This window comes from Egretta garzetta, unplaced genomic scaffold, assembly GCF_000687185.1.
Source record: "Egretta garzetta isolate BGI_Z169 unplaced genomic scaffold, ASM68718v1 scaffold179, whole genome shotgun sequence".
In the NCBI taxonomy this organism is placed as follows: domain Eukaryota; kingdom Metazoa; phylum Chordata; class Aves; order Pelecaniformes; family Ardeidae; genus Egretta; species Egretta garzetta.
The window spans coordinates 2,653,477-2,666,051 of NW_009270001.1; the positions used below are offsets into that span (position 1 = coordinate 2,653,477).

The following is a 12,575-nucleotide window of genomic DNA, read 5'->3' on the forward strand; positions in this document are numbered from 1 at the left end:
CCGATTGCTATGACTTGGATTTCACAAATAGATTTTTTTTTTTTTTTCAATTTCTAGGTAATTTCCCCACTGCTTAAAATTCAAGTGTCTTTTCAGGCATATGTGCTTTCAAATCATTACAGACTGATCTTGGGAAAAGTCCTTCCAGCACAGTCCTATCTAATCAGGATAGAACAATGAATGTGGTGGAAAAAGTTTCTCCACTCAGAAAGTTGTGATTTTTTTTTTTTTGGCCTTTTGACTTCGTAGCACACAAATCACATTTTTAGGGGAAACACCTTTCACTCTTGCCTTAAAATCTGCAAAGTGTCTCTCTTCTAGGGTCTTTATACCTCACAGCAAGACCTCTGATGTTTCTTCATCTTCAGATAATAAGCTCGGTTGGCTTCTGGGTAGGTGACTTTGGAGAGTGGTAGCTTGTAGATGGCGGAGTTGTTTGTGGTTATTAACAGGAAGGTCAGCGCAGACAAGCAAAAAGACCAGGTTCCTGATGGCACCCCAAACTGCAAAGAAAAATACAAACCACTGATTTACTATGTGTCTTTCTTTCATTTGGTCCCCCAGCCCTTGAACAAAACTCTGAGCCAGGCAGCTTGGAACAAAGGTTTTCAAGGAATCATAGAATCATAGAATGTTTTGGGTTGGAAGGGACCCCTAGACGTCATCTAGTCCAACCCCGCTGCAGAAGCAGGGACACCACTAACCAGATCAGGTTGCTCAGAGCCCCATCCAACCTGGCCTTGAATGCTTCCAGGGATGGGGCCTCCACCACCTCTCTGGGCAACCTGTTCCAGTGTTTCACCACCCTCATTGTAAAGAATTTCTTCCTTATATCTAGTCTAAACCTACCCTGGTTTAGTTTAAAACCATTACCCCTTGTCTTGTCGCTGCTGGCCCTACTAAAAAGATTTTCTTGACTTGGTTTTGCATGGAGTCTCTCCCTGGGGAGGCAGGATTTCTTTATGAGATCTTGACACTCTGCATTAGCCTGCAACATCTACCAGCTCTGGTGAGAAGGCTGCCTTCTCTTTGTAACTCTGCAGTGGTCCTGGATGGAGATGAGACAGGAACAGATGGAGGTGTGACAGGAGTGGATACCAAGAGGCATTAGGCTTTTCCCTGGGCTGTTGTACTGACCACCTTTTCACACTTGGGGCAAAGCAATTAAACAAAATTTGAGGTTTCTTTATGTATGTGGAGGACCCTTTTCTCAATCGCTTCAGGCGCTAAGTATAAGACATATAGTTATCTCAGAGGTGTTGAGGGCTGAACTGTGGAAGCGCATGCAAGCTCCAAGGATGAAAAGTGGTAAGTGATGATGCAAGTGTCCTATTTCAGTGGGAACCACACCAAACCCCTGGGCAGATAGTGTCCCCTCTCCTGGATCAGCTCTGCCTTTGGCTGAATTGTTCTCCAAGTCTTGGTATCTTGCCTGACAGGCCAGGAGAATACAGAGTGTTCAAACCTGCTGTTGGAAGCAGTACCTTAGCTGATACACCACTTACCACAGACAACATGTTAGTCACTGCTGCTCCGAGGTAGGCACTGAAGAGTGCTGTGAAAAAGAAAAGTTAATTTCTGGTGAGTTCCGGTGCTCATGGAGGAAACCAGCAAGGACAAACATCTCTCACACTGCCTTGCATAGCTCAACCAATATTTGTGACTGTGCCTGGATAGCCCCTTCTTAAAGCTCTTTCCTTTGCCCTGTGTCTCCTCCAACCCCTAACTTATGGAAAGAACAAAATAAATAAAAAAAAACAACAATAAACCCGGAATGCTGAAAAGTGTGATTATAGAAGCAGAGGCTTTTGAAAAATGCAGTGACATGAAAAATATGCAGCTTGATGGATGTGGTTAAACAGGAAAACAACCTTTCCACCCTCATCTCTCCAGCTTCCAGGGCTAGCAGTTGGGTCAATGAGATACAAAGCTAAATCTTTTTTATGTGAGCACTGAATGAGCAATCGTTTCGCTCCCAGCTCACTGTGATATTGAAATTTCATATGAAACTGCCTTATAAATAATTCTTTGATCATTCTGTGTTGCCTAGCTCATGTCTTCGGTATCCATTTCAATAGACTAGGGAAGCTGTGCTGTCCAACTCCAGCTGTATAAGTGCAGATTGATCTTGAGCTGCAGTTTTCTCAAAGTTTAGGTATTTCCTTCTCCAAAGAAGGAATTTGAGCTGGTATCTGTGATTGGAAAAACCAATACGATTCATCCAACAATGTTGAACACACACAATTAAAGCCTCAAAACTAAGCATCTAGTTTCAGACCCCTTAGTTAATCGTCGTCCACTGATGACATCTCTTTCTCTGAACACAACCCTTGGCTGAAAGCGAAAGCAGTGCTTTCATTTTGTCGGGGTACGTTACAGCAATGGCTCCAACGTCCGGCTCCATCATTCATCAGTCTCGCCTAAGTCCATCTGCCTGTCTAGAGGTGGTCATCTGGCTTCAGCCCACCTCTCCTATAAATGCCTCACTTCAAAAGGAAACACAGCAGCAGTGAAAATCCATAGGGTACGTACCACAGGCAATTGCCAGCAAATGTGTCTGCCAGGTGAAAGCGTAGAACATGCCGCCGATGGCAACGCATGAGAGGGAGCTGTTGTAGCCCCACAAGCCGGAGTAGATTTTGCTAAAAGGTGTTGCTAAGCTCAGTGCTGCAAAATAAGTCAAAGATGTGTCATTCCTTGGCCAAAGAGATAGAAGTCAGCTAGAAATGGCAGGAATTCAACTTTTTAGGTCTCTAGCTTGCATATGTAGCAGTCGTGTTGCTACAGTCTAAGACTAAAGCCACTTTAATCTAATGCAATCAGTTTCCCTGGAGCTGCTGAGCTGAATTTGGCCATACGATTTCAGCAGAAGATATATGAGTGAATGAGCATATATGTGAACTCTAAATGCATCCCTGAGGCCTGAGCGTTCAGACTGATGGCTATGGCTTTTATTAAGCTGCTCCTAAAACCATCAGAATATATTCAGAAATGAAGTATTTAACGATAAAAAGTCATTTCAGCCAAAAATACTCTTCTTTCTTCTGAAGATTTCCACCATCGCAAAATGAGGTAAGGGAATGGGGAAGTAGATCAAAAGCATTCTTAAAATGGAAGTGTATATATATATTTTTTTTCAAGCAGTCATTCTCCAATGGAAGAAACATTTGTGACTGTAAAAGCTCCATTCATTGCAGTTCCTCTTTTATTCTCCATGCTTTTATATAAATCTGTGACACAAGTCAAATCCTTCCCTGCCAGCATCCCCACTGCTGATCCAATTGCCGCATTGAGACAAATGAGCGGAGAAGAGATAAATACAGCAATTAGGAAAATTCCCCCAGTCCAGGGGTTATTGCAGCCATAAACCTGACCCACCCCGACTGGAATAGATTGCAGGAGCTGCAGGAATTAAAAAACAAAAAAAAAGATAATTTGTTATCAGCTTTGTAATTTCATTTTTCTTTTTTTAAAGCCTATTTTTCTTGGCCACATTCGTGTTCAGCATTTGTCGGATGCAGTCTCTCTTTGTGGACTGTAAGTGGAAAGTTTGAACGCTACTCGGGAGGCAGCAGGGCATTTCCACAGGGTTTCCCCTTCAATGAAAATGGTTCATGCCTTATTCCCTAGCCATGAGCTCCTCTGCCGGTTTTTCTGCTCTAATATCAAAGCTAAATGTCTTTTGTGAGAAGACTTTGGAAGGGTTTGCTCATCATCTTTACACATGCTGCTGACTCGGCCACTTTTGCATGCTGTTACGGAGCATGACAGTGAATCTTGGAAACAGAAGTGCTCAGGTAGGCGATGCCTTTGGGAAGATATTTGCCTCTGAGTGAGCAGATCCAAGGATGAAATGGCCAGTAATGGCTTGTCCAGAGTTACAAGACTTCACTCGGGTAAGGCCATGTCCCTGATAGGTTTATATACCTGAAACTCCCTTGGGATTCACTAGGAATATGAATGAGAGTTGCTGGGTTGGTGGGATGGAGCCCAACTTGGTTACAGCTTAGAGATGGTTTTAAGACACATTTTGTCAAAATGTTGTGTTCCTTCATGTGGAACAGCCCATCTGTGATCCCCATAACATTATGCATCGTGGTAAACATTCCTTTTGAAATGTCACTCGTGTGGATTGCTATTTAGTGTCAATTAACTTCTTTTTCCTAATCGCTCCCTTGGAACCCCTCAAAATAGTCCACTGAGCCTTAGGGGAAATCTATTACTCCAGTTAGTATCTATGTTGTTTACCGTGCTATGCAGAATAATTTTTTTTTTAAAGGTCCCACTTGAATATTAACTAAAAGTATGTGAACACGTGCCTGTGCCCAACTTTGTAACCATTCTTCCATAGTAATATCTGCTTGCTTGTTTCTGGTCAGAAAGGTGCAAATCTAGAAACACAGCACTCTCTACGTGGAAAACTAAGATTAACCTGTGAGATAACTGGTAGTCTCAGCACAACCTTATTTGTGGGGGCACTGATCAGTATACACACGGTAACGGGCAATTAGATTGTAGACACTCTTTGAAGATTATAATTTAGATCCAACTGTAAATGAAAGATACCAGATACCAGAAAGATTCTTATTTTCAAGCTATCAAAAATGGCATTTTCCACAGTAAGCCTTTATGTTTTGGATAATAGCTATCTTACAATGGCAGCTGGTATTGCCAGGCCATAATGCAGTAATGTAAAGGAAGGTAATACGATTCCGTAGTGGTTTACTTTGTAAATGGAGAAGGCATTTAGGGCATCCTACCATTGGCATTTCAGCATCTGTCCAGGTGAAGTTTGGTGTTGCTATTGCAGGCTGAATGACAGTTGTAGGGAAGAAGAGGTTATGGGGTCCTGATGCAGCCAGATAGAGGGTCAAGGCCAAGTTGAAAGGCAAGGTGAAAACAGGCAGATCCCACTTACAGAAGACTGAGCCTAAAGCGCTGGTGAAAACAGGGCTGAAAGAAGAATGAAATGATCTCACTAGGAGCTTGTCAGCTAGGCAGAAAAAAACCCCACCAACAAAAAAAACAGCTGCAGGCGTTTCACTCTATTTAAAAAAAAAAAAAAAAAAAAAAAAGCTGTTTAATTTCCTCAGTCTTTCTGATAAAATCAGAGATGTGCTAGGGTCACTTGGTAAATTTCCTACCCTTCCCAGGGCAGTCAGCAATGTACGGATTCCTGACATGTTATGCAATACATGGGGTGAATTTGGTGACCATGAAGGAGCCAAGATCCTCCTCTCGTGTGGAGGATCCAGTGATTTAATGGGGTTATTCCACAGCTCAGTCTCGGTGTTTACTTTTTTTATTTTTTTACTTACTGAAGTGGACTGGATTTAGGACACCTGTGCCAGGTCTGAGTGATCTGTGAAGGCGGATGCATGTCCTTGTTCAAGCTTATGGATCAGAAGTAAGGGCTGACATCAAAGTTGATCAAAGTTGTGCTTATTAAAATGAGTACAACACTAAATGGTGTTCAGGCAGACAGATAATATGCGGGGTTTGCCCGTCTCCAACTAGACGTCTTAGGGGTGAAAGACCAGCTTTCAAAATTTTCTGTCCAAATACCTAACAGATGATGTTGTCATATATATGGGTAAAGTATTATTAGTTGTTTGTTTTCATTAACATCAACCATCACATCATGGGACCACTGAACAGCTTCTGTGCCTGGAGAGGTAAATTTTCATGACATTTTTATATGGTGGCTTAAATAGATGAAACACTTGTGGTTGGTGGTGGTAGGGAATGGTTAAAATAACGTTACTCTTGAGACAAAAATGAATTGATGTATCGTAGCAATATGGCTAATATTTAGGGCATTGAATTACATATGATCAGCCATCAGTTTTCCTTTTTCCCATTGGGTTTATTTGTGATTATGTGGGTATTTTATTTGTTTCAGGATTACATTTGAATTTAAAAGTGCAAATAATGATACAGAGTTAGTAGCACATACATGCCAGTTTTGTATTTTTCCCATTGTAGTCTGCATAGTGCATAAAAATACCACTGCTCAGTCTTGATGTGGGGACACTGGGACTGGAATAAGAAGCAGGGGAGCCATCTGACTTACCACGTCATGGACACCAGTGCTACCGGCAGCAGAAGCCACCAGTGGTAGTCTCCCTTAGCAGAGAAGACGGCCATGAGCAATCCCACCAAGACCCCGTTGTAGCCATACAGGCCTGCCGCAATGGCTGATCTGTGTGAAAGAGACAACCACCTTGAGATCCTTTCTCCCATGGGTGCTTTGCTCGCATCACCCCCTCCTTCCCCATGCAGTTGTGACTGTGGGACGATGGCCTGCCAAGGCTTGTGCACTGCCCTTCAGTTTCACATGCTTGAGTCTCATGTCCTCTCAGCCCCAGCTACCCCTTCTGTAGCTACGTCCAGTGTCCCCCTGCATCAGATGCAGCTGATGGGAAGATCTGGCTGGTCCTTCCAGACCAGATACATAGCCAGTGAAGGCTAGATACATGCTGTTTGTCCATGTCTCTTCCTTAACACATAAGTCACCACTGAAGTGACAGTCTGGTTTTGAAGGGGAAGAGGATGGACTTACCTGTCCTGACCCAGAATAAGCGCTGTTAAAGTTGAGACAACAGTTCCCAAGCAGCCTGTGAGCGTCCACCATGGGTTCTGCACCAGGAAACCAGCAACTATGATAAGCCCGCTGAGGGGATTGTTGACAAACATCACCTGGGATATCCCACGCAGCACCCAGTCAATAAACTGGATCACGAGGGGCTTATCTGGAAGAGATCAAATTAAATAATAAATAATAAAAAGCCCTCCCAGAATTCACAGGTGATACTGATTCAGGATGGGGTTTTTTTTGAAACTCAGGAAGAGTTTTGGCAGTGGAATTTGGCAGCATGACTGAAGCAATGAATCAACGAGACTGTAAAACCTGACTGGGATTTATTATGGTCTATACTGAAGTCTTACAGCTGGAAAACTGAGATGAACAGTGTGGTTGCCAGAGTCCCCTGTTATAAAGTACCCTGGGCCAGTTTCATTTGGACTGGCTAATTTATGATGTCTGTTCCTCAGATGGCAAATTGTGTGTGTATTCCATTGCTGATTTATTATGGGGACAAAACACACCTATATATGTGTAATTTAACTTCACAGTGGCATTAGGCTTTACAGAAACTGCTCAGCTGAAAGGACGGGGAGGGTTATGAAGGATGGCAGAGCACAGAATAACCATCTTGGGTTATGTTCTCTGGGACTAAATTCACTTTGTACATGACATGTCGGAGGTAAATGTCATCTCAGTCATCCTCAAGATTTAAGCAATACGTGGCTCTCTGCACAAAGCTGATTTTTTCCTATAAGATGGAAATAAATCAGGGCAGAGGTAGTTTCTGTAATGCTTCAACTTGAATAACGTTACTGAGAAGTTAGTTATTACCCCTTTGATGTAATTCTTCTTTGGAACCCCCTAATTAGTCATGATGACGTAGCTTTACCTTTCAGCCAGGTTCCAAATTCCTTCATGTCTCCTGTGATGTACCCAACAGCTCTGCAGATTCTCTTCCCAGCTTTGCTCAGTGGATTCTGCTTTATTGGCTTTCTTTCCCCCTTGGTTTCTATCTTGACATCAACACTATTTTCCATGTTGGTGTTCTGACCCTTTGGTAAAATTCAAGGGAGAAAAAAAAAATTAATTACAATGCCTTTTACTGATCCCTGTTTATTCTCTCTACCACATATTATTATTGCTCACCACGTGTTATTTTGGAGCCAGAAAGAGGAAAATCCTTACTCTGAACCCCTGATTTTCATTTCTCCGTGAGCACATTCATTCTTCACGTGCTCTTGGGACCCTGTGCTGTCCTTCCAGACTTGCTTGCAGTCATAGATTTGAACACTAGAAGGAACCACTGAGCCTTGTGGCATGGTCGTAGTGGTATTTCACCTGATTTTAAAGCCCTGCTCAGCTGTACCATGTTTTCTAGAAACCAAGCAGCTCTTGATTTGCTCTGAGAAGAGCAAGACAGCATTAGGAGACACTGGCTTCACAGAAGTTACAGCTTACCTCAGGATTCAAATCAATAGAAGCTGAGCACAGGTGTTGATAGAAGTTGAACCACAATCTAGGAAGCTGCTTCAATGATTAAGTTTCCCCTGCTGCTTAACCCATATTTCCAGTTTGAATTCATCCATCAGCCATCAGTAATAGGTACCTAAAGTTAGGATTATGGGTCTCTATACAGTTACCGGCTGGGATCAGCTCAGCCTTTCTCATGAGCATGGTCTTAGCTTACGGGTTGTTCGTGGTGCCTTACTCCATTATTCACATGCCTATGTACGTACATTTTTTTTCTGTGTTGAATTGCACTTTTCAGCTGCCCCATCTTTAGAAGTACTCAGCAGTGATTTAAGAGCTTAAGGGGCAAATTCAGAGTGCTTGTTTTCCATTCCACCTTAGTCATGTTACCTTCTTCTCTCTGGCAGCTGCCCAGCAGGGTGTTACATGGTCTGCACTGGCCTTTGCTCTTCAGCATAAGACAAGATAGGTGATCACAGATTGGGATGTGTGGTAAGAAATGCTCAGGAACTAATGAAAAGACTCTTACTCAATTTAGCAGGCACTATATCAAGACTTAAATAAGGTAGGGGAGTGTTATAGGCCAAACAGGGGTGTTTAGGACTAAATAAGGTATTCAGAGCATCCATGCAGGGCTGGCAGAGACAGGGTTTCCTATGGGAGACAAGGCCTTTGGATTAGGAGCTGCTGGAATACCCTTTGGCACCTCATACAGCTCTAGACATCTTCATTCAGGCCCGTGGATCAGAGACTTACACCTAACTGTAAGTACTGGAGTTTAAAAGCAATGTCCTATAGCCAATTCGTTATTTGTTTAAGGGCCTATTCTCAATGTGAAGTCAGCAAAGTTAAAACAGCCAAACCTTTCCCTGAAGCATATTCCATTTCCTGAAGAGAAGGAGTAATTCTTGGTAATTGTCCAGACAAAGAAAACACAAGACAAGGTACCTTGTTGAGGGAGTACAGAACCAGAGCTGCTCCAGGTCTCACCGGTAACAGCTTGTGCAGGAAGTAAAGAATTTAGGTAGTGAGTTAATAGCCTAAATAAGAGGATACAAGCACGCAATTATTGGAGTTAGTCCTTGACACACTTGGAACTTCAGTAAAAGCCTTCCTGACAGCAGGGGAAGAGATTTCATAATTCAGAAATACGGGTGCTGAGTACTTAAGCTGAAGCAGCCTCTCCCCTGGGCCTTACGCTTGCGGACCCAGGCACGTGGTTAAGCAGCTCAGGGTGTTGGTGGGGTTGAGGCAATTCCTGGACCATTTCTTACTGTGTTATTGGAAGGCTGATGGTGACATTTCAGGAAGTAGTAAATATTTGCACAAACAATAAACAGACATTTTCTGCCTTCTGGAAGGGCCCCTGCTAATGCAAGTATAGGTTCCACATGAAAGAGGGTGAGGACAGGACCAGTGTGTGGAAGAGTGTTGAATTTGACTATGTGTAGGAGACAAAGGCGAGGAGCTTAACTAGAGAAGGAAGAAAAGGGTGAGAGTGTTGCTAGGGATGGTGTCTCAGCGCTGGAAGGCTTTTTCCTGGCTCAGTTATAATTCATTACCTTGATTCATTAACCTTCGCTTTTCTCATATTTTATTCTGAAATAATGGAATAAGTGAATTGGATGCACTTTCAGTTAAATCAAAATTTCCAGCCAAGATAAATGCTCTTCATTTGGTGAAAGTGCATTTACATTTTCAATTTAAAGAATCTTCCTCTTTATGTAACTCAGGCTTCCTCTGTTGCTAATCCATAAAGTCAAGGGCTGTTGGATTTGCATTTGCAGAGTGTGTGTGCCATGCTGTTTCCCTGCACGCTGAGTGAGGAGCTGTATGCCACGCAGGAGCCTGGAGAGGGTCTGCAGTGTGGGCTGTAACGTCCACGTGAAGTGACAGAGTCACTCTCTGGCCCGCTCACGTGGTGGAGAAGAAAACAGGTCTAGTTGGAAGCCCTAATTCATCAAAACTTTTGAGTTGCTTTGCTGTAGGAAGGCACTTAAGTGCATCCTTAACTTCCCAGTGAAGCAATGTGAATTCAGGGCTTTGCTGAACCAGGGACAGAATGAATGGGAAAGGACTTCTCCTGAGGACGCTGAGTACCTGCGTGGAGTTTCATTTCTTTCTCGTGCAAGGTGATTTTTACCCTGGGATAGTTACACGCTCTAAGCCCCTGTGAGATCATAGAATCATAGAATCATAGAATGTTTTGGGTGGGAAGGGACGCCCAGAGGTCACCCAGCCCAACCCCCCTGCAGGAGCAGGGACACCTTGAACCACATCAGGTTGCTCACAGCCCTGTCCAACCTGGCCTGGAATGTTCCCAGGGATGGGGCCTCCACCACCTCTCTGGGCAACCCCTGCCAGGGTTTCACCACCCTCACTGTAAGGAATTTCTTCCTTAGATCCAGTCTAAACCTACCCTGCTTCAGTTTAAAACCATCACCCCTTGTCCTGACACAGCTGGCCCTACTAAAAAGATTTTCCCCATCTTTCCTATAGATGTGCAGTTTTTATCTGCTGTCGAGGCTATTGGCAGCGCATGGGCTGTGCTGCTGGCACGGCGGCGGTGCAAGGCACGGTGCTGCACAGTGCAAGCTCGAGACTGGAGAACTCTTTGCTCTGATTTTTCACGGGCAGAAGTGAAGTCAGCTCGATGCGCTTGGCACGGCAGAAAGACCAGGTGACCAGGTGAGTCACTTCCACCAAGCTGGCTTGAACCTCACCCCCGATGGAGGCTGCGTCAATGCCCTGCATACCTGTTCTTCCAGAATATTCAAAATCACAGTGATTAGGGTGTGATCATGGGTACCATCTGGCCACCAGCGGTGGTCGAAGTCACGTTCATTATGTGAACTCTAGAGAGGGATCACATGAACTTTGGTTCATCTTTCCTACCAGCTTATATATGCTAGAGGAGAAGGAAATCATGACGGAACACCCCCATCACCTGCAGAGCAGCCTGGTATGTGATGGGTGGGCTAGGAGCACCCTCGGTTTCAGGTGGGGTCTTCATGACAGATCCAGCCCCATTGGCTTTGCTGCCACCCCAAAGCATGTCCCTGGCACTGCCTGAGGGCTGTCTCCTGTGTGCGGTGGTTTGGCTGCCACCACAGCCCTGAGGCTTGTTCCATCCGTCCAGAAATGCAGAGCGTGGAGGGTTCACACCGCTCCTGCTTAATTGTCCAAAGGCAGGATAAAGGAACAATAAACCACTTGGAAACCGGTGCTGGCACAGACTTTTTTTTTGGCATTTTTAATAATGTTTGACATTGTAAGAAGCAGTAGCTGCCATATATGCTCAGATTAACAATCTGCTAACACACTACCTTGTTTTAGGGATTGGGCAATAGCAGCTGTTTAAGAAAGGACAGAAGACAAGCGGTGTCTTATTGCAGAATAATGGAAATGCTCAGAGAATTTTGGGATGGTGATGTTTGAATTTAAATTCAAGCCGGAATGTGCATGTTCTGATTGGCATTGCATGAAGGCCGGTCTACAGCAGGCCTTGTGAAGACCTGCTATGGAAGTTACATTAACATGTGGCTTTCAGTCAAAGCAGGCTTTTTTTCTTAGTGCATGAAGGAAGGGAATGGAAATAATTGTGAACGGACTATTCTGCTGGAATGGAGTACTTGGCTTCTGCAGGGAGGCAGGATTAAATTTTTTTTTTTATTTATTCGTTATTTCTATTAGTCTGGGGAAGTGGTTTTTTTGATCTCAGATTCTTAACTAAAGGCTGTGTAAGTCCTGCGCTCAGCCACACAGCCTGAAGCGCAATGCCTGATCTCCTGTGTGCTCTGGAGAGGTGCTCCCGACCAGTGCCTGGGAGGAAACGCAGTGCAGGCTCCTGGTGCTGGCGTGTAACTGGCATGTAACTGGTGTGTAACTGGCATGTAACTGGTGTGTAACTGGCATGATGCAGGGGCAGCAGCAGCAGGACCCAGGCAGAGCAAGTCTGAGTGTGATTTTCATCTCTGTGGTGCAAGGACCGATTTGTGCTCTGCTGCAAGTGCAGAGGAACTGTTGAAAACTGTTTTCCCATGATGTACCGTGGAAAGTGAGAGCTTGGTGTGGGGCGCTGCTGCTTTTCCCCGGTCATTCCAGATGTTTGCTTCCTCCCCTCGCCTGGATATCTTGGTGCTGTTGGATAATCTCTCTCTGCTGCCCTCGCTAAGGATGGTCACATAAGCAAGGAGGAAGGTTTTGCAGCTAACAGTAGCTAAATACTTTTGCATCAGCTAGGAAATGCAACCCGTGAGAATAGGAAAAAAAAACAAACCCAGATGTTTGTCTTGCATGAAAATGAAATCATCACAGGGCCAAGAAGCTAATCTATTGTTTTTTTTATCACCCTTTCAGAGTTAATAAATGTCCCGTAGCAAAGCACTGATGTTATGCAACTTCGTGTCTCCCTAAATCAATTTCTCTTCCACTGGTGTACACTTCTTCCACGTCACGCCATACCTATGGCATCCCAGTAATGCCTCGTTAAAGCTGCAGCCAAGCAGGCTCCGTGCTG

The 12,575-nt window shown here is 44.2% G+C and overlaps 1 protein-coding gene across 1 annotated transcript; it reads right to left on the minus strand.

Moving 5' to 3' along the window:
• Positions 1-218: 218 nt before the first annotated feature.
• Positions 219-7,623, minus strand: LOC118453243 (urea transporter 2-like). Its single transcript, XM_035903080.1, has 8 exons — positions 7,476-7,623; positions 6,563-6,752; positions 6,074-6,202; positions 4,761-4,953; positions 3,240-3,402; positions 2,533-2,667; positions 1,506-1,555; positions 219-503 (listed from the first exon to the last, which is right to left on the minus strand). The coding sequence occupies exons 1-8, from the start codon at positions 7,621-7,623 to the stop codon at positions 327-329; spliced, it is 1,185 nt and encodes a 394-aa protein (XP_035758973.1). The 3' UTR covers positions 219-326.
• Positions 7,624-12,575: the final 4,952 nt, after the last annotated feature.